The sequence below is a fragment of the Amphiura filiformis genome, chromosome 1 (genome assembly GCF_039555335.1).
Source record: "Amphiura filiformis chromosome 1, Afil_fr2py, whole genome shotgun sequence".
Taxonomy (NCBI): domain Eukaryota; kingdom Metazoa; phylum Echinodermata; class Ophiuroidea; order Amphilepidida; family Amphiuridae; genus Amphiura; species Amphiura filiformis.
This window is the reverse complement of record NC_092628.1, coordinates 32,512,151-32,533,999: the sequence shown is the minus strand read 5'-3', so window position 1 is coordinate 32,533,999 and position 21,849 is coordinate 32,512,151. Positions and strand designations below refer to the sequence as shown.

The window sequence follows — 21,849 nt, the reverse complement described above, 5'->3', positions numbered from 1 at the left end:
TGCCTGTACTTCCGAAGCAGACCATGAGCTGCATGAATTGAGCACATCCTCAAATAGAGCTACTATAGTTGTCGAGATCCATACCAAACAGTGTTAAAAAGACCACACCATGTCAAGAGACTCCGTAAAACAGTCCGTTTTGGTCCATATTCGCTATAGTGCGCTAGTTAAAAGTTGCGATTTAGTCCGAAACCCTTACCCTAACCCAATTCCGAATCCTACCATAACTATGATAACTTTCAGACCAGCAAACCCTTTTCATTTTTCGGACTAGCGAACCGAGTTGTTTTTGATTAGCTAACCTTATTTTTGGACTAGTTAACCTCAGAACTGGCGCTACTATAATAGCTACTATTAGCAGGAAATATTAATTTCAACTTAATTAACTTATTCATTACATTTCTATATATGCTACTGAATTATGCGACCTAGCGCACACGAGAGTACTGTTTGGGCGCACTAAGCACTTGAGTTTAACTATATAGCAAATTAAACTTGACACTCTCCTTTTCCGCATAATCAATATTTCTTCTCATCTAGATTTTAAAAGGGCATTTCGAGATCCCCAGTATTATCGACCACTTTTCTCAAAAAGGTTAATATTTTCATGTCACTGGACACCTCTGGCTGCATGATGTTTATTTACAAACAATTTCTTGCAGATTAATTCATTTAGCAAAAATATTGTGAAATTTGAATTACGTTCTGGTGCATCAGTACGACATTACAACACGTTGTCTACGGAGCAGTATACACATAATCATGCATAACTCGCAAACACAAAATAGGAATCAACTGAAATTTTAGGAAGAAGCTTTTTTCATTTCGTAATTTCACTTGTTGCGGTTTAAAGAAACTTGAAGTGACGAATTAATGTGATGTGCCTTCATGTATAATACAATACATACGCTTTAATGCTATACGCACCTATTGATTTGTGCTTCTCGGTTCCCTTGGAAAATGAGGACGAAAGATATCATCTATATTGCATACGACTGCATCATTTTTCTCACCGGCGTACCAGCTAACACTCTTATTCTCATCACATTCGGACGCATAAAACTAATACGGTGATAGTATTACTAACTCTAGCCGTTGCAGATATATTGTGCTGATTATTTTCATGGCTTTATTCGCGCTGCTATATTGATAACATTGGTGCCAGTGAATCGAACTATTTACTTCGACACTTGGAGCTTTTTACGGTGCTTCTAGGTGGTCTTATTGCTATGTGTAGCTTCAACAAAATGCGCAGACAATCTCTGCGTAACAGATTCGCTATGTCATTGCAGCTGTGGAGTACAAAACTCATCATATTGTACCTTTTCGCTCATGGTACAGGTTTTACCCCAGGAGAATCAAATAAAGAGTTTCCAATCGTTATATATGGCATTGCTAGTTTTCTATCACTAGGAACATTGATTATTATCTTTCTGTTCAACAGTTTCACCGTTTCGTATATTCGTGCTCAATAAAAGATGTCGAAAAGACTTCGTAATAGAGCTGCAAAAAAGGCTTAACGTTCAAAATGTTCAAGGATCTAATGGAGAAGAAACAACAGAGCAAGATTGCAGACATCAAGGAGCAATAGCAACGCAACACACAAATATTGCAAGTGCGTACAATACACTTCACTCTAAGACACGACTTCAGGTAACGAAACGACTGCTCGTAACCACTTTTACTTTTACATTTTGTTGCTAACAAGTCTTTCGTTACATATGGTGTCAAGTGCCAAAGTACTTATGGACAAAATAAATAAAAACTATACATCTACGTATTTGTATAACTTACGTATTGTACTTAATTGCTATAATTGTTCGAGGATAATGTCTGTGTAGTGTTGAGAATCATTTATACAGGAATTTTAAGAAAAATGTGATATTTGTTTGGAAATGTAGCTAGAATGCTAGAACAGATCAAAGTATACGATTTCCGTTTTTTTAATTTTTTTAACATTTGTTTAAATAATGTTTTTTGTTGATTTATGTTGGCATTTCTAGTGTCTTAACTGTGCTGGGATTCCTACCAGGGTCTAACGATAGCTGAGGATAATTTGTAATTGTAACCAGCAATTGCAACTCGCATGGTACACTGAACGGAATCCGTTTCCCGTCCCTCCATGGGCGGAAAGGCTGCATAGTGAGCAACACTGTGCTGAGTGTAACTGAGTGTGAATGGTCACTTGACTACTTCTCTAAACTACTGAACTGGAAAACTGTGCAATGTGTTCCATAGAATAAGTATCTTAACTCTCTTCACGCGGGTGTCGACTGCAGACGACAAGTTTCAAAAAAATGTCAAAATTCAAAAATTTCAGAAATGTAAATTTTCATGACCATATTTGGAATCAGCATGAAAAATGCATTAAAATGAGTACAAACAAGCCTAGTATTGATTCAGTAGTTCTTAAGATAGCTCTTGATATTTTGAGAAAATATTTCAAAACTTGAACTTTTTCCATTGAAGCGCATGGCTAGCATGCAGAGCATTAAGGTTCCCTGCTCGGGGAGTGTTGCCTGGTCAGGCAGTTGGACCAGACTGCTAACAAATATATCAGGATATATCATGTACAACACCTACCTTGCATTAGAGCTTTGAGAATGACTTGGTCTATTTCTAGGTTTGAATTAGTCCCATCGTAGATGTGCCATAGGATTCGTTTCCGATGCTCACTTAGAGATGATTGGATTAACTTTAATACGGATTGAACTACCTCTTTGGGAGTGATTCTCCGAAGTTTATATTCCAATTTCTCATTCTCCCTGAGAGATTAAAAAGAAAAAACCATTATTATAGTGTATCGGAATAAAAATAAAATATTTCTATGATGCATATTAACATTGAACGTTCTCATGAGAATTATTGTCATTCAATTAAGGGATCTAGAATGAGCGTTTATGGCATTTCGACAGTATTTTTTATGGGACATGAGAGCACCTCAGACCTATCGAATTGCATTCTGAATACGAAGCATGTCTTTCTGATATCAAATAATTTTCATTTTTGAAAATCACAATATAATACAAATTTTATGACAAATTATAAAAATTTGATATTTTTCAAATTTTTGATATATAACAGTCCTCGAAGTAAATTGTATAAATCTAATGATATATTTGTAAAGTGTATGTAGCTGGGAGGAAAAGCCGACGATCAATTGAAAATTTTGACCTTTCATATTCAAGATATGGATTTTTTTCCCCAAAAGACCTAATTTTTTTTGGTGTTTTGGAAAAAGAAATCCATATCTTCAATACGAAAGGTCAAAATTTTCAATTGATCGTCGGCTTTTCATCCCACCTACATACACGTTAAGTATAAATCATCAGATTTGTAAAGTTTACTTCGAGTACTGTTAAATATCAAAAATATCAATTTTTAATGATTTGCCATAAAATGTGTATTAAATTGCGAATTTCAAAAAACCAAAATTATTTGATATCAGAATGACATTCTTCGTATTCAGAATGCAATTCGATATGTCTGATGTGCTCTAATGTCCCAAAATAGATACTGTCCAAACGTTCATACCCCAGCCCTTAAACATCCTAAAAACCCATTTCCATGCAGGGTGAACCCAGATCGATAATCGCAAAACGAAGAAAGCACACTCTTTATAGTACGTGTATAAGCCTAGGATATGTACGTCTAAATTTGTAGTCACATTGAGCTAAGGAAGTTCGAGTTTGTATGACATATAGTATTTCTCAGGAGCAAATGGAATAAAAGGCAAAGCGGTTTGTGCTATTATTTTTAATAAAAAAGGCTATGCACTACACTACGGCTTTATGAGATCATAGGCCCTCTATATATTTGAGCTTTCCCTCCTGAAATCCATACACCCCTTATGGAAAACATGGCATTAATCTTCAACACAGAGAGTGAGAATTTCAAATGAGGCTACCTGAATGGGTGACTCCATTTAAAACGACACCCCCATTGTGGGGCATTAAGGTTATGTCTTCCATAGGTGTGTATGTATTTCAAATGGAATAGGCCAGCATTATTTGTGACTCATTTTTATAATCCTGGACAAGAGCGAGTTCGTATCCATCGTAACAATCAATATTACAGACATGACAGAGGAATTGATATACAAACCATTTTAACCCGTCACTTTTGTACGCCAATGCCATCAAATTTGCCGCTCGTCCTGAATGGTTTACCACTACAATTGGCATGCCATTCTGTACTGCTCTACAAGCATGTTCTATGGTATGATGTCCACCTTCAATATAGATACAAACGACTGGCACTGGCCCATCTGGACAGGGATAATTAAAGAGATGGTAATAGTCTGAGTTACAACAGATTTGAAAACTATAAAACGCACCTTTTACAAGAAATATGACCAGGTTGCATTGTAAACTGCTCTATAACTGAATGCAAGCATATTGTATTATCTTAAAAGATGACTACCCTCTCAAGAGCTCATGTCACATCGCATCCGACAAGGGTCCATCATGGAAGTGCCTTTGTTTAAACGGTAAGAGTATCTCACTTCCCTGGTTTAAACTGATATGGTGTTGTCCATCAGGCACGGTCCTGTAATTCTCCAAGATTGACAAGTACAAAGTCAAAGTCATGTACTAGTACAATATTCAATATCTCAAAGATTAAAAAACAACATTCTTCGTACCTTTCCATCTCTCTTCTATTTGTTTCACAACCTGTTTATTCTTCATTCTCTTCAATGCTTGAACTATTGTCCTTCGAGTGGCATTCATGCCATGATCTTTCTTCCAAGACTTTAAGACGTCTAATGCACAAACTTCTTCATCTTCTTCAGGAAAACTGAGGCGCATGGCTTTAATGAAGTCACGGTGCTCATTGGAAGGTATTTCATTGATGACATCATCTAAGTCTGTCATGGAGGCTTCGCCCATGTCTGAAACATAGATGTACAGATTCACAGAATTGGTGGTATAAACGGGTCATTTTATGTGAATTATTCTATTCACGGTCATTGATAGTTTAGATGGAGTAAGAGTCTAAGTCAACCTGTATTATAAACACGATAAAGACAGCAATTTTACAACACTTGATTTCGGATTTGAACGTGAATAGTAGATCTTATCTCTTATGTCCATGCTATAGCCTAGTGTGTTTGCTTACGCACGAGGGTCATTCAAAAGTTTTACCTCCATCTCTGTTAATGTACGTGCCAGGAAATTGAAGTTCTCCATGATTATACTCTTAAATCTTGGCTACAAATAAAAGTTATTTGATTAAAATGCGATTTTTGGTTTTTAAGATGTGTTGGTTAAAGCGAATACAGATTTGGTTCATCTGCATAATTAATTAGGGTTAATTCCTTGAAAAAAATAAAATGAACTCTAATAACCTCTAATTAATTACGCAGATTAAAATGAGCAAAATGCTAAACTAATATACTTCTATTTTACTTGTACTACATATTATAGTCTCAGCTGGATAGTCCTTATAATTCCTTGACAACTACATTTACATCTTTGGCCCCACTTTCAGTTTCCTGCTTCGCCAACTCCGGCCTAATAGGAGTTAGCAGTACAAAACGTCACCAACAGCAGTGAAGTGGTCAATATTACGAAAAAGGTTGATAAACATAAAGATCAAGTCAAACTAAAACAAAGCAAAACAAGAAGTAGACCAATATACAGACAGACACACAAAAACGAGCAAGCTTACATTTGTTCATCGCCTTTTCAAAGTTCTCCCGTACATTGTGTAGAGGTTTGGTTGATGATTCAGCAGCAGGGTCACCGGAATCATCTACCAGGATGAAATGAGTGTGATTGGGATCCAGGATACGATGGCCTTTGGTTTCTGCTTTGGTATCATTCATGGAAGAAGTCTGGAAAATGTATATTCGTCATATAAAATCGCGATTAAATCAACAGGACCCCAATGGAAATAAGCTTCAATAGAGGCTTTCTTGGGTTATCCAGGGTTGTCACAACCCGAACAAATCAAATCAAATCAAATCAAATGTGTATAAAGTGGCATGCAGTGCAAAAAAGTCATCGATTCCGGTGCTGATATAGGGCTACATTTTATGGTTCATAAATCAAATCAATATTATTCAAGTACATGTATAACAGAAACAAGAATCTATGTCACGTGATGTGATGTTATCAGTGTTATGTGTGATGTGATGTGATTTCACGATGGGCAGTTTTGTAATTAATAATTATGTCAACTACATAATCATTTTTATATCATATCTCAGACATTTGACAATGTAGTTAATACAAACTATTCTTTATCTGAATCAACACGAGTAGATGAGCAATTTGCTGCCAATTTCAAGAAAATCAGAGAATATTGACCTCTATTGCGGACGTTCAGTCCCAAAACTGCCAGCTTCAACCACCTTGCTAAAAGTCTTCTTTTTGTTGTGGACGTACAAACTGGAATTTTTCACATGTGTACATCCGCAACAAAACTTGTACAATCCGCAACAAAACTTGTACGTCTGCAATGGTGAAAGTTGATCAATTTTAACCCAAAAGTGATTGTTTTAAATGTGGTGTCATTGTAAAGGGAAATAATGTAGCTATCCATTGATATGAAACACGTTATGAACATGTCACAAATAATCTGAGATATAGATGCTTGAAAAAACTTTCCAACTCAACTTTTGTTGAGGAGTTTAGGTAAAAGCTGGTAGTGCTAGGAAGAAACTACTTGAAACCTTGGTACTTACAAGAGTTGCTCGTCTTATTGTTCTCAGCTTGACCCGTTGATTTGTCCTGACATTGCTCAGTGATTCTATTCCTATGGTTACTACAGCTGTGGGTTTCTTCCTCAAGTATTTACTGACCAATTTCGATTTCTTCACAGCTTTGGCCACATATTTTGATACTCCCACGTTAATGCCGTTCGTGAGAATCCAGGCCGCTGGAAAATAACGTCAAGGCATCAATTTTCAACTAACATGACAATGAACGATTAAAGAACGTATTACTTCGAGACTTACTGTCTATAAGCTGTTATAGCAGCGCTGAGGTGGTCACTCGCGTATTTATAAAAGCGCATTTATAATTTATATATAACCGAAGTACACTGATTACTGTATTTAATTGTGGGACAGATGCGGTGACATATGACAAAGATCTTGCGGCCAGTTCCATCAAGATGATCACACTCTGGGTGACGTCTGATGGTTGACAGAAGGGAGACACGTGCTATCTGGCATCTACACACCGATCATCAAGTCATGTGACCGCGGGTTACCCCGTGGGTCACATGACTAGGTGTTTACCGCTCCACCTCACTTTCTGATGAAATCCCACGGATGTGGGATGAAATATCAAGTAAGTCAAACATTTTGTTGAGAGAACTTGTTTAAAATCTCTGTTTATCGTCTGATGGTTGTCTTTACACCCTACCCTGGGCATCACGGAAGAGCGTCAGACTTTTTGTTTGATTCACCCAAATTAAATAAGATATATATAAACATTGAAAGACATCCCCTTTATGTCACTCTTCTCCACTCCAGCCCAACACATCAATGGATATTCAAAGGGTCTGAGGTCTGTCACTGATATGGCTTTATTCAATATTGCATGGGGGAAGCAGGGTGACGTTTATTCAATATTGCATGGAGGAAGCAGGGAAGGCAGAATCAAGTGACGTTGAAAATGTGGCAGTATTATCTTCCTTAACTGATGCAATTGATGATTTTACTTACTTGTCCCAACAGTTGTTTTGATGATGCCTTGACGTAACACGTCTCTCACTCCATCATTTACAGGAAAATCCCACGCGCCACCCAGTACAGAAATGAGCAAATTGGGATGATCCAAGCTCCAGTGTGTTTTGATTTCTTCTATGAGTTCACCGATATCGCAATCTGGATCCACTTTTACAAACTGAGATTTTGCCTGAAAAAAATAAAAGTAGATTCTTTCTCAGTATGATATTGTTAGATTACTTTGCTGAGAAAAGTTTGTAGATAATTCTTAAACACTTGAAAACGTTTCTGCCATATTATTGGCTCTTACCCGTGGGACAAAACACGGTTCAGCGCATGCGCATCGACGCGATACACGTACTCGCTGTTTGAACCAATCGGAGCCGCATAGCAACAACGGGACCAATCAATTTTAAGCCCTAGGTAATTCCTTATACTTTTGTTATTTTTTATTTGAATTGAAGTGCTTTTTGCCTCGTTGTTTTACTTAAAATAATGATGTCGCCCGTGTTATATGAGACGATAGATGCACGACAGCGGCTAAAAACAATACCGTTATTCTTTATTACATTGTTTTTGGCGACCACTTTTTGTCCCACTCTCTATAAAATTTCACTGTTATGTTTAGCTTTTAGGAATAAGAATGGGCTATTCCAGAAAATAAATACAGGGCTATTCCTGAAAATAGTGCACACCCTACATATACTGCGCCAATAAAGTATCCTTACACTTGGAAAAATAATCACAATATCCTGCACATTATGACACCACATTGAATCCCATGTGACTTCAAGAAGCAAAGTTACAAGCATTTGATTAGACGAAGGTCCAGTTTTAAACATGTTAAAAGTGACAAACTGGCCTATTCAAACCTCCACAGACTAGACATCTGGTTTGAGAGTGGTGAATGGCTAATTTATGCGTTTGGCTTTAAGTTAAAACAAAAGGAACAAAAGAAAACTGAAACAAAAGAACTGACAAATAAAATGAAAGTTTTGAAAAGTACAGAGAAGTAAAAACTAAAATAAAACTGCTTTAAATAATGCTTCATTGAAGAAACTGTGCTGTCGCTTTGTTGCGCTTGTTGGAATCTTTTTTGTGCCTTGTACAATAGGCCAGTTTGTCACTTTTAAAACTGGACCTTCGTCTATTCAATTGCTTGTAACTTTACTTCTTGAGGTCACATTGGATTCAATGTGGTGTCATAATGTGCAGGATTAGATAGTGCATCTATTAAAAAAACAACATTTACCCCAATATTGTTCAGTTTTGAAATTGTAATTATTTTTTCCAAGTGTAAGGATACTTTGTTGGCGCAGTATATAACATGTATAAAGGAGTAAAGTTTCAATAACAGAAAATAATGTCTGGAATTCTTGAGATGACAACCACTTAAAAAACAAGTCTTAGCTAATTAGCTATTTAAGTCACGAACTTAACTTGCTGCATCGTACTAAATTCTTTATTTCGTCTACAAGATTACTCACAGCACAAATTTGACCCATTCTACAGTTTGAGTCAAAATGAAGTAAACTCATGTTTGTGGCGCTTTTGTACGAAACGTTTTACAACGTTTTCTTGACCTCTATATAATCCGATATTTAATGTTATTAGAACATTTTTAACAAAACTAAAAACCCAAAATATAACCTTTAAAAACGTTTTTAAAACGTTTTGTGTTTGGATGTTTCTTTACCTTGGGTATGTTTACTTCCGGGTGATCATATTGGTCACGGGTCCTTTCAACGTCTTCAAATTCAATTTCTCCGAACACAAAATGCTTCCTCTCCTTATCCATGTTTGGTGTCTACATTGAGTACAAATGACAAGAGACGTATAAAATAGTACGCACAAGGATCTGAGTTCAAGTTTAAGTTGATACACCTTAAATTGATACATTTTGTTACCTTAAGTTGATAGATTTTGATGGCTTTTTTGTCATGTTTGCGATGGTAGTTCGAAATTCACATTGTACATGTATAGTAACAACGGGACTAATCGATTATAAGCCCTAGGTAATTCCTTGTAAAATGTAGGATTTAATTTCATTAAAATTTGGAATACTTATGATTAATATTTTATTTGAATTGAAGGGTTTGAGGATAAGAATATTGGTTGGTTTTAGTTTCTGTGCATCTATCGTCTCATATAATACGGGCGATATCATTATTTTTGGCGTACAACAACTTGGCTTCGCCTCGTTGTTCTACTTAAAATAATGATGTCGCCCGTGTTATATGAGACGATAGGGGGCCTAGAGCGGCTAAAAACAATACCTTCATTCTAGAACGCGCTTTGATACAGTTTACGAAACGCAAAAACAAAACATTAAACATAAAGATGATTGACAAATTGAAAACATAAATCAAGGAAAAAGATGTGCAAGCTTCTTACAGTTCTTTGATTGATGGTAGTGTCATATTGTATTCAACGTGTTGATCATGGTTATGCTATCCTGGCACAATCAAACTTGCACCATTGGCACTGTACAAATAATTAAGAGAACACACCAGGTACCACCACCATGATGATCAATTGCACACTTGGGAAACCACCAACCAACAGTACACACAAGAGCTGCTCACATTTACAACCCCATGCACTGAACTGACCAAGCCCGGGGGGGCACTTCAATTTGAAATGGATATAGGTGTAGGGCAAAATGTAAAAAATATGAGGTCATTGGGTGAGAGCATGATTTTTGGCATTCGGTGAGAGCAAAATGTAAGAAATATGGGGTCATTGGGTGAGAACATGATCTTTTTATTAAATGGAATCTTTGGGTGAGAACCAAAACAGCGCTACAGAAACCTCGAAAATCGAATTTCTAGTTCTAAATGGCTTCAAATTTCTTTGTTTTTTCAAAATAAGTAACAAAATCAGTGATAAATGAAAGTTGCTGTTCAAATTGAACTTGTAAGGGTCTTTGGGTGACAGATCAAATGGAAAAATAAGGGTCTTCGGGTGACAGAGCATGTGTTCGTAAAAAAAATATGGGGTCTTTGGGTGACAGCGATGCTGAAAAAGGGGTCTTAACAGCCCTACATACGCGTCACCTCCAAAGTTGGAGTGCCCCCCACCCCGGGGACCAAGCAGGTGTATGGATTTTCAAGAAAATTTTTCTGGACTATGAAAAATGCTCATGCATATTACTTTTGTCCATCAACATTTGACTGTCTCCACTTGTACTTCCTACACTGCATCACACAGACCCGTAGCCAGGATTTATTTACATTTTTAGGGATGGAGGAGACCTTTTTGAATTTTTCCTTTTAAAAAGGACTGATTTCAACGTTTTTACAGAAAAAAATTGACTTAAAAATATTATTTGGGGGCACACCCCGCATCTCCCGTCTACGGCTTGATCATTCCCTACTATTATGGCATATTTCTTTTCAGTTTTTGATAATCGACAACATAGCTGGTTAAGCAATACCCTATTGTTTAATATGAATATCAGTGACCATGGTTCTTGATCTTATGTGTTTCATAACTCACGTGTTTTATGTCCCGTTTTATGTATCAGCGAGGAGCAGAGTAAACATCAGATACGTAAACATATTAATGGTGAATCACATTTATGACCCGTTCCCACAAAACCCTGAGCATGTCGGCATTTTAGTCGAGGAACTCAAAATACAACCAGCAAATAAGGGCACGGACACGTAATTCTTGTTGGGATTTCAGAGGAGGGAACTCTCCCCAAGTCAAAGGAGCCCAGTGCGCCATTAGCAAATGATTAGGTGAATCTCTACGGTATATTATATCACTGTTCCTGAAATGACTATTGATAATACTACTAGTTTGGCAGGAAGTGAGAGTGGTTGTTATAGTACAGTCAAGGGCAACATATCAACCAGATGGCCACAATCAGTTACATCAGATGACCTTGCGCGGTCCAGCTTTTATAAACAGAAAGTGACTTTCGCCTAAGACAATAGAGGTTATCCACTTTACTCATGCGTGACTTCTAACAAAAGGCGCTGATTCCCGTAGTATTCCTCATTCAAATCAAATCAATGCACGACCTCGGTGTTACCTGCATGACTTTGGCGGGCTATTTTGAAGCAGTCATGGTTGCACATGCAGGTACTTGTTTTGAAAGTCCTAAACAAGGTATAGCAGTCGCTGATAGGATATGCAACTTATAGAACACGGATAACCTCTATTGGTTGTCAAATATTGACAGTTTGTAACAAGTTTCGTTGGAAACATTTTTGTCCATAAGATTATGATTGAATGAGTTATTACCCCCGGCTCTTTTTCACATAAAAACGTTGGTAAAATAGGACTGATTTTTTAAGGTGTCTGCAGCGTAAATCAGAATACATACACACACATACACACAAAATACAAGAATTGCTTAATTATAGATTACTAATCAGATGAGATTAATACCGATGAATGAGTAAAACGAATGTTTGTCAGCCTACCTCATCTAAGGAAGAGTTGTGTGTTATATCTTGTAATTCCATGCCTGACGGTTGCACGTGTTACAGAAACTGAGATAGGTATAGCAGACGATGGTCGTCTGCTGTAAAATGTTGCAAAACAAACACCAAAATCCACATGCATTGAATGCTAAGAAGCACGTGTGAGACCCTCTCAGGGGTCTGTGGTACGAACCGCAGTTTTGGTTTGTTGATGTCCTGAAGTAGGCACAACGTCTACATTTTAGTATTTACTCCGTATCGCCAGACCATGTTGTTGCAAAATTATATAGCCATGCAATCTCAATCATAATACCAAGACTCTATAGAGAGAAAAAACAAGAACTGAAATTGAAACTTAATGATAAGAACAGCAAATACGAGTATACCATCACAATAATACTACATTATGCAATACAATTAAAAACACACCAAACCCATGAACTTTAAACTTACCCAAATCGATAGTTTCCAACTTCTAAACAAGCAAATCGTATGGGTTTACACCACAAAAGATAGTGAACAACCGTGGTCAATATAGGCCTATATATTACTTTACTCAAGAATGCTGGAACTACGTATTGTGGTAGAATAAACATGCCCGGTATGGTAAACAGTATAACCCGGAAATTACAAGTGGTAGTCCGAACTATTCTGTTTGCGTATAAGGCTAAGTTAGGCATAACCATTCGTCATATTTAGCAGGTCATACTTTAAGATATTTTATGGCAGCATGCACTGAATTATTAGCCTAATTGTTAAACAATTTACCTATACAGCAAAATCGTCAAAGAGAACCAACTTTACACTGTAGAGTGGCCAGTTGACAACACGGGTCAATGCACAAAGTACAAGCAGTAACGCACGGGTCACTTGTTTCTTGTTATTCGATTCAGAAAGTGTAACAATTTTGTAAAAGTGAGTCATTTGTAGCGATATTCTTTAAATATTCATACTTATTAAATACTAAGAATATTTCGCAACTCCAAATCAAATTTGCCTTCATGTTCGATTAGTTCACTTATGATTATTTTTATGTTATTATTAGGTAATATACCTAGCAATAGGTCCCATTCTGAAATTGAATATACCTGATGACCTCCCCTTCTCAGTTTTAAAGTCCTACCCGATGACACCCCCCCTACTGATTTTTAGGCTCGGCTACCCAATTACCCCTTTTTTTTCAGAAGTTTGTCATCAAAATACCATAAAATAAAACAGACACTTTCAAATTATCTCATTTCAGCAAATGTGTATTGTAAATTTGAGGCCAATAGATTTGGAATTGCAAAATGTTCTACCCGGTTATCCCTTTTTTCGAAATGTCCCCCTTATTACTGAAAAAGAGTGAGAGAGTGAAATTGAGGACAACCCCTTTTTGAGTGGAAAAAATTCACTCTAAAAGGACTTTTTTGTTGAAAAAAGTAGTCTGTATATTCTCAAAAGAGAATATATTTTTCCACTCAAAAATGAGTTGTCCTTCGTTCAACTCCTTGAAAGAGTGGAAATTCACTCTTTTACATTTAGAGAATATATAATTACGGCAACAACTGTAATTTTAACGGTAGAATGTTGGCAACCCACTTGCCAGGTATTTTTTCGTAAAACATAGTACGTGCTTTCTACCGTATTTTATACAGGATGATGGGCATTCTACTTTTAAATAACAGGCCCCTACATGTATCCCGCCCACCAGCGGAAGAAGAAGAAGAAGATCTTCCCCGATCTATGCTGACCCTCCTATACTCGGGAAGATCAATTGCAGCCAATGAGCCACAGATTGTGCCACTACAGCCAAGGCTCTTCAGGGAGGTGGTGATCAAATGTTGATGTCATCCACGCTTTCTGTCCAGAAATTTACACTAGCCTACACCACGCCAAATGGATCACCAATGTTATCATCCCATTGCCAACGAAAGGTGACCTTTCTCTGATGACCAACTTGAGAGGAATATCACCTATGTCCATAGCTGCTTTAGTCTACAATAAGATCACGTAGCTTTGATATAAGAAGCAACCAGGCCGATTTTCAGGACGCAGCTGCGGCGCACAGCCGATCCCCATTTCTGAGAAGTATTATGGAAGCCTTTACCATCTCCCTTTGACTAAATTTATATTACCTTCGTTGACTTCAAAAAGGCCTTCGATTCCATCGATTATACATTATGGCATTCCAAAGACATTGGTCATCAGCGGCACTCAGCGCAGGTATTTTACACTAATTCCAGCAGTGCAGGTATGGTTGACGGAGGCATTTTTGAACCCTTCGATGTAATAATGTAACAACAGGAGTTCTTCAAGGTGATGTGGATCCCTCCTATTTATCCTTATTGCCTATACCTTTTGGGAAAGGCGTCTGGTCCAGTTGTGACCTGTTCACGTCAATCAAGAATCAATATCCGGCCAAATTGCTAAATAACCTGGGCTTTTCTGATGATATCGCTCTCCTTGAGTCTTCTAACCCACGGGCCCAGTCTCAGCTCTCCAGGACCACTAAGGCACAACAGACCTTAAACGTATTATCAGCGCAGCCAAAACAGAGTATATGACCATCAACTTGCAACCTCAGCCTCCTGAGACCAAGTATACTTCAGATAACTAGACTCCATGATATGGGGTTCAACTGTGTTAGTGATCTGAAGAGACGGAAAGCTCTTGCTTGTACAACCTTCTGGAAACAGAGCACGTGTGGTATTAAGTTCTACCACACCAATTTCCACAAGGTTAAACTGTTTCACACAACCTGCGTCACATGAGTAATGTGTTATCTCTAAGGATATGAAAATATCAACTCATTTGGTACATCATGCTACCGTATTATGCTGAACATGAAGAGAGTAGACAAGATTACCAAATGCTACCATCTACAATCTGAGAGAGACAGCACCCCTTGCGGCTCGAGAGAGTAGGGCATTATACTAGGGATGACCATCATAATTTCATGTTGCCCCTATTACTACAAAAGATTGTTTTCTGGAAAGAACTCATCAATGGTGGTTAAATGGTCAAAATCGGTCAAAAACTTTTCGAATTATGAATTTTCAAAGTTTCCCATTCTGACCGGTCATTGGAACGAAATAAATTGACAAAGTCTAAATATAGCAATGTGAGCAAAATTGGTATAAGCATATATTTACCTTTTTATATTTCTTTATTTTAATATATATGCAAACATGAAACAAGCATATTGTGAAAGTATCAAAGGGGTTTCTTATGAAATGGCACTTTACTAGTCAATAGCATTAAGTATTTCTTCAAACCGAGGCACTGAAATCATGCTTTTAGAAAACATTTGCCAAAAATCATCCATAATGGCCAAAGTGGCACAAAATCAAAAGTCCAGGTGAACTTTTTTTCCACAACAATATACACTACACATAAGAAAAATACAAGGGATTTTCAACATAGGAATCCAAACAATCAAGTACCAACATGCACAGCTTTGTCCTGATATCACTTCTGGGGTTTTAACAAAATGTTTAACCTCTATTGTGATTGGCAGCAGCATAAGGTATCTCTTTGATAGCTGATAATGTCCAGCCATTCAGCAAGTGGCTAATAAGTGACCTTGATATGCTTGAATGAATACTGTCATGCGCTACAAAACCATCACACTCCAGGGCCTAGTCACTCCATATGCTAAAGGGAGCACAATACTTTAACAATGGAGTGAAAGACTCATTATTGATTAGGCGCGTATTTTAAAAGTACAGCTCCTGTGCGTGTTTAGCAGCAAGTCAGTGCAGATGGTATAAATATAAGAAAATGTTTAGGGTTGAAATCAGGTGAAAAATACATCAAATGAGCACGAAACTTCACATTTATGTTCAGAAAGGTGTCTTCTTAGCATGATTCGAAAGGAATATGGAAATTCCAAAGGGAAGCTGGTGATTTAATTTTTAACTCGAGATCTACTTGTTCAATATTTTAACCTTTGTACAGAGGGTATGATAGAGGTATTACTGGTAACTCTGCCAAATTTCAGCTCAGTAGGCCACGTTTTTCACCTGAAATTATTGACATGAATATTTTGTGCCATTCTTGAGCAGTGCTGAACTCAGCCACTGGCAATTAAGCGCACTGTGGTGATGGACCAATTTTGATTCACACTTACAGGAAAATTAAATAAGTTATGTTACTGTAATTTGCAAGATAGTTACAAAATATAATTGGCATTAACTTCCCCAATTTTTACAGAAAAATATTGAAAAATAAAAGAATGAGATCAATTTAGAAATGTCTGTGCAAGCAGTGCACAGTTGAGCTCCCTGCATGTCTATGGGAGTGTTCTAATCAAGTTGATGGTTCATTGGTCATCCCTAATTATACTCTGCTTGTCTGACGATGAGCCTGTTAAAGAGTATGCATTGTATGTTCCAACTCATGGCAAGAGGAAACCTGGACGGCAACGAACTTGTTCCGGAATTACATCCAGTGTATTTTGGGGAATATGTGCAGCATGTTAATTCAAGGTGAAATATCTGCTATCAACTATGTAGCTGGAGGAAACTTGTGGTCACCTGCTCCACAACCGAAGTCGGTGGGCACATACAAGGGGGTGACACTAGATTCACGGTTGTTCTATTATCAACGCAAACCTATGACATATCCCGCTGGCTTGCTACTTAGAAAATGAGGCCAGTTATCGATCGGTTATGAATAATTAATTTCGATCCCTTGATCATGTTAATTAGGGTTGGCAAATAACGACGCCGTTAGTTTTGCGAACTCTGCCTGTTGAATGCGAGTAGCAAGCTTAAAGAGCGCCAGCTAGCAGAGCTGAGAGCAATCCGGTGATGGCGTACTAGTATTTCCCATCAGGCACCAATGATTTGTTTTTTACAGAAAGTCTACTAATTTGATAATGGAATAACCTTTCGCAATAGTAATGTCGAAATTAGAAATTGGTGTCAATAATACGACGGTAGTGTATCACTTGAATTTGATACGATATCCAGCCAGCGATTTAGCGATAAAAAACCTTTGACCACTGACCTGACCTACCGTCACGTGAAGCGCCATATTCGTTTGTTTTTATTTCCTCGTGTGATAATAAATATCATTCAAACTATAGTTGTCGGCCGTAAACGTAGTTTATTACTGGCCTAAGAAGTTTATTTTTAAAAACAAGTAAATAATCATTACTCACCGTTCTATTTGATCTTGTGGATTTCTAAACAAGTAATAAATTGAAACGCCGCCACCGGATTGCTCTCAGGTAGTAAAGCGGGCGCACTTTCAAGCTTTGAAGCTTGCTGTTCACTACCGGTAGTAATATTAATTAAGTGATGTCACTGATGTGCAGAGTTTCTGGAATACCACTTGTATCGTGCATGTATAATTTGAATGCAGCTTGCTGTATTTAATATGTGTAGGCCTATTACAAGAGTTTAGGCCCATCGAAAAAAGCAATTGAATAATTTTAGAGATTATCAGGGGCTGTGCAATAGTTTTGAGTCCTGGGGAGGGTAAAATGGGGGGGGGGGGTGCGATTTAAAACGCTTTATAAAAGGCTTAGGATAACCTGGGGGGGTACTTGGATTATTTTTCGCCGGGGATGTGCGGCCCGAGCTTCCGAACCCATAACCATTTCTAAGGGTCACGATTTTACCGAAAATAGGTACCCATATCTAAGGATTGTCAGGAAAGTAAGGACCCATATCTAAGGATTTGAGCTTGAAAATAGTAAAAAGCAACATGTTTTTCCGCATGTTTTCCTTTTCACACATAGCACGGAAAAGGGAGACCCATGTCTAAGGATTTTTTCTTCAGTAGACCCATGTTTTAGGATTTTTCGTGGGAAACCTTGTACGTGAGTACCCCGGGGGGGGGGGGAGGATAAAAGTAAATGTCCGGAAACGCTTATGATATGGAAATTTTATTTTGAACAAAAATTCTTTAATCACTATTGATGATTTCGCCTACCATGGTCAATAATGAGTAAAATATCGGTTTAGTTTTTTTTAAAGTTTTCTTATTGTAGGCCTACATCTACAAATCTGATGTATTTAATCATTATTTGGAATCCCAATAATTTGAATGTCCAACAGGGGGTGGTCACAATATTTTGGCAGGCTGAGAGGGGAAGCTATTTATTTATTTATTTATTTATTTATTTAGTTAGTTAGTTAGTTAGTTAGTTAGTTAGTTAGTTAGTTAGTTAGTTAGTTAGTTAGTTAGTTAGTTAGTTAGTTAGTTAGTTAGTTAGTTAGTTAGTTAGTTAGTTAGTTAGTTAGTTAGTTAGTTAGTTAGTTAGTTAGTTAGTTAGTTAGTTAGTTAGTTAGTTATTAATTAGTTATAATTATTAAGGCTTGTTCAAGTAACTCGCCTCTACGCACTCACTTGCACCGGCTCAACAAATCAATCAATCAGTTAATCAATCAATCAATCAATCAATCAATCAATCAATCAATCAATCAATCAATTCACAAACAATGAATAAATTATATGATATTCAATTTCGATCAACAGACGTATCACAACCATCAAACAATGAATAAATGAACTGATCGACCAAGAGCCCTCTTTGAGTGTGAGTGAGTGATTAAACAAAATAAATACATAATTATTTACATTAAAAAACAACAAATAAACAAATAAATAAATAAAAAAATAAAAAATTTGAACAAATGGTATCGTAGCATTGCATTCACAAAAATAAACATTGCTGACAGGAGGACTCGAACCAACAATCTTGGCATCATCAGTCTGATGCTCTACCACTGACCTACGACGGCGGGTAGTGGTGAGGATCTAGTTTTTAGCCTATACAGTGTTCGTCTGTGATAATGCCGCCTCGTGAAATAAATATAAAATAGACAAGTTATTTTGATATCAATCTTTTTTTTCTTCAATAGAGCCGTAACATTTTGTTTAAAGATCTCAATTTTTATTTTCTTTAGAGCAGGGAAAAACATTTCCCCTTTTCTACAATTTGAGCCCAAAATAAGAATCTACTTCTTTTATTACTGATTTAATGTTACACATCTCACAACAGATATTTAGCTGGCTTAATGGTGTTGCACTGTGCTTTTTAACCGGGAGGTACCGAGATCGATTCCCACCTCTTCCTACAATTTTTTTTCAAGCCTGGGAAATAATAAGTTTATTTGGCTTCACAACGCTAAATTATTCATGACTTGCCCGATCTGGTGGTGTAAAGTGCTCTCCATAACATATGAATATTAAGCAATAACACAGTGGCTAATTTAAATAAGAATGCGGCACATGCAAATGAGGGATTGCCCTCTCCAGGAATTGCTTCATGGCACATACCCGTCACTTCTTAAGTTGAGCACCCCGGGTTATTAGGAGTTATTCGTAGCCTCTTAACAACTGGATAAATATTATTGTTTATGTGAGATATGGGTATAGAAAACATAGTTCATTTCGTGAGTAATAATAATAACTTTGGGTTATGAGACCTCGTGACCCGACGGAATGTATCTGTTTCAACTTGAAAAGTTTAAGACACATAAAAACACACACAAATTGTAAGGAAACATTTTCCTGACGATTACTTCTCTTTATTAACACGTAAGAAACATTTAAAAATATCATCAACAATTAAAGGGGCATTTCGTGATCCATAGCATCAACCTCTCACTTTTCTCAAAAAGTTAGGATCTTTATACCACTGGAAACGTCTGGCTACATAATGTTTATGTACATGTACACAAATAACTTGCAGATTAATTCGTTTAGCAAAAACTATTTCGTGGATATCTACTGAAAAATGTCATAAAAAGAGGGTACTAGGATCATGTAATACTCCTTTAAGGGGTTGTTTGGAATGACAGGTGAGTCAGGGGTCAAAAACAAAATTTTTACCTTTTTGACCTCAGCACATGTGTATGTATGATCTGCCATACAAAAATTAAAAAACAATACCTCAAAGTATCATTTTTAATGTTTTTGTCATAATCACGCTTTTCTACAAATTTCATCTGTTTGTACCGGGGGCGTGTCTGTTGCCAGGTAGGCCTACATGACAGCATAGACACACGTTACAACCTTGAATAATAATACAGAATGACGTTATATTCTTCTTAAGTCGTGTTCACACAGTCGGACTTAAATCACTTATTACCGGTCTTAAATTACGTCGGTAATAGTATCGGATATAAGTGGCAGTGTGAATTAGCATCGGATATAACTATATCCGACGTAAAGTGCTCTAAGTCCGACAATTTGTTCACACAGTCGGACTTAAATTACGTCGGTAATAGTATCGGATATAAGTGGCAGTGTGAATGAGCGTCGGATATAAAAAAAATTACTATATCCGACGTAATGTGCTTTAAATCCGAAAATTTAAGGCTGAAGATGACCAGGGTTAAGAGCTGTTAAGACCGATCGAAACGTTACGTCCGGTAATAGTAGTTACGTGTGGACATGCAGCACTATTGGGCTGTCGGATATAACTGTGAGTAGGCCTATATCACTCGCGCAAAATTTTAAGCAGAGTCATAGGCGTAGATCCGGGGGATTGGGGGGATAAATCCCCAATATTTTGCCAGGGGATGGTCCATACAATCACCCCCCATGTTGACGCCTGATAATGGGTTTCTGACGAAATTAACCTCATATTTGCCCATTTTTTGCCCCCAAAGTGCAAATTTTCGCTCGCTTCGCGCGCATTTATTCTACTTTTGCACCATTATTTCATCAGTTTAGCTTCAAAATAGCAAAATTTTTCGCGCGCTTCGCGCACAATTGAACCAAAAACTTATTCTGTCGCCAAAAGGTGCTGGATTGACTATACTTGAATTTTTTTCCCAACTCCCCCTCCCCCCCCCCCCAATGTCACTAAGCAGAGTGATTTACTGCGTGATGTCATCATGGCTGCAGCTGCAAATATTAATATAAATAAACGCAATAGAGGGGAAATTGTAATGACAAGGGAACATTGGCTATCCTCAAAATTTGAAGAGACACAGAAAGTATTTAGGAGGAGATAGCCACGCTATTACATGACAAGGGGGGATTCCCCATACGGTCGGGGGAGCAGATACATGCTAAGGGGTGGTGCAATAATTATGTGTACGGGGGGGTTAATTATAGGGGGGGCAAAGATTTTATGGCAGGCCAAAAGGGGGGCAAGTATTTTGGCAGGTCAAAAGGGGGGGTCAAGTGATTTTGGCAGGTCGAAAGGGGGGGGCAAGCAATTTTTGGCACATATATTTTGGGCACCGTTTCTATATTAGGCCTACGCCCTAAAAAGGCGTACGAAAACGTTAGGAATATGTTCAAATATGCAAAATTTCCTGCTCGCTGCGCTCGCACTATATGATAAGACAATTTAAGGTTTTAAATTCAGGTTCCCCAAAATCTTGCATGTGTAAGGGGGGCAAAGATTTTTGGCACATCGAAAGGATGGGAAATGTTTTTTGGCACGTCGAAAGGGGGTGCAAAGATTTTTTGTCACGGCCAGAGGGGGGGGCAAGTGATGTTTGGCAGACCATTTTGAGAATTCACCCCCCCCCCCCGTACACATAATTATTGCACCACCCCTAAGATAAAGGCACTGAAAACTCGCATCCTCCATGATCGGGTAAAAAGTTCAGGCGCAGGAGCAATTGACAATCCTTATTGGGATGACCTACACGAGTTTCTAGGGGGGGTAGCAAATGTAAACCCTCCAGAGGGCTCAGTGGGGGGGGGGCAGTATGGCCCTGGAAGTAGATGGAGATGACATTTATTAAGCCATAAGCATGATAACAGAAAGGCATGTAATTGGAT

The 21,849-nt window shown here is 37.6% G+C and overlaps 1 protein-coding gene across 1 annotated transcript in view; it reads right to left on the bottom strand.

The window, feature by feature from the left end:
• LOC140158410 (transient receptor potential cation channel subfamily M member 5-like) overlaps nucleotides 1–12,416 on the bottom strand; it is a 35,860-nt gene extending 23,444 nt beyond the window's left edge. Inside the window, exons 1-8 of the mRNA XM_072181504.1 lie at nucleotides 12,112–12,416; nucleotides 9,375–9,485; nucleotides 7,676–7,868; nucleotides 6,689–6,882; nucleotides 5,671–5,836; nucleotides 4,643–4,891; nucleotides 4,105–4,267; nucleotides 2,584–2,765 (exon numbers count right to left, since the gene is read on the bottom strand). Coding sequence (XP_072037605.1) covers nucleotides 2,584–2,765; nucleotides 4,105–4,267; nucleotides 4,643–4,891; nucleotides 5,671–5,836; nucleotides 6,689–6,882; nucleotides 7,676–7,868; nucleotides 9,375–9,485; nucleotides 12,112–12,153 — 1,300 coding nt within the window. The 5' untranslated portion in view covers nucleotides 12,154–12,416. The remainder of the gene's footprint in view (nucleotides 1–2,583; nucleotides 2,766–4,104; nucleotides 4,268–4,642; nucleotides 4,892–5,670; nucleotides 5,837–6,688; nucleotides 6,883–7,675; nucleotides 7,869–9,374; nucleotides 9,486–12,111) is intronic.
• Nucleotides 12,417–21,849: the final 9,433 nt, after the last annotated feature.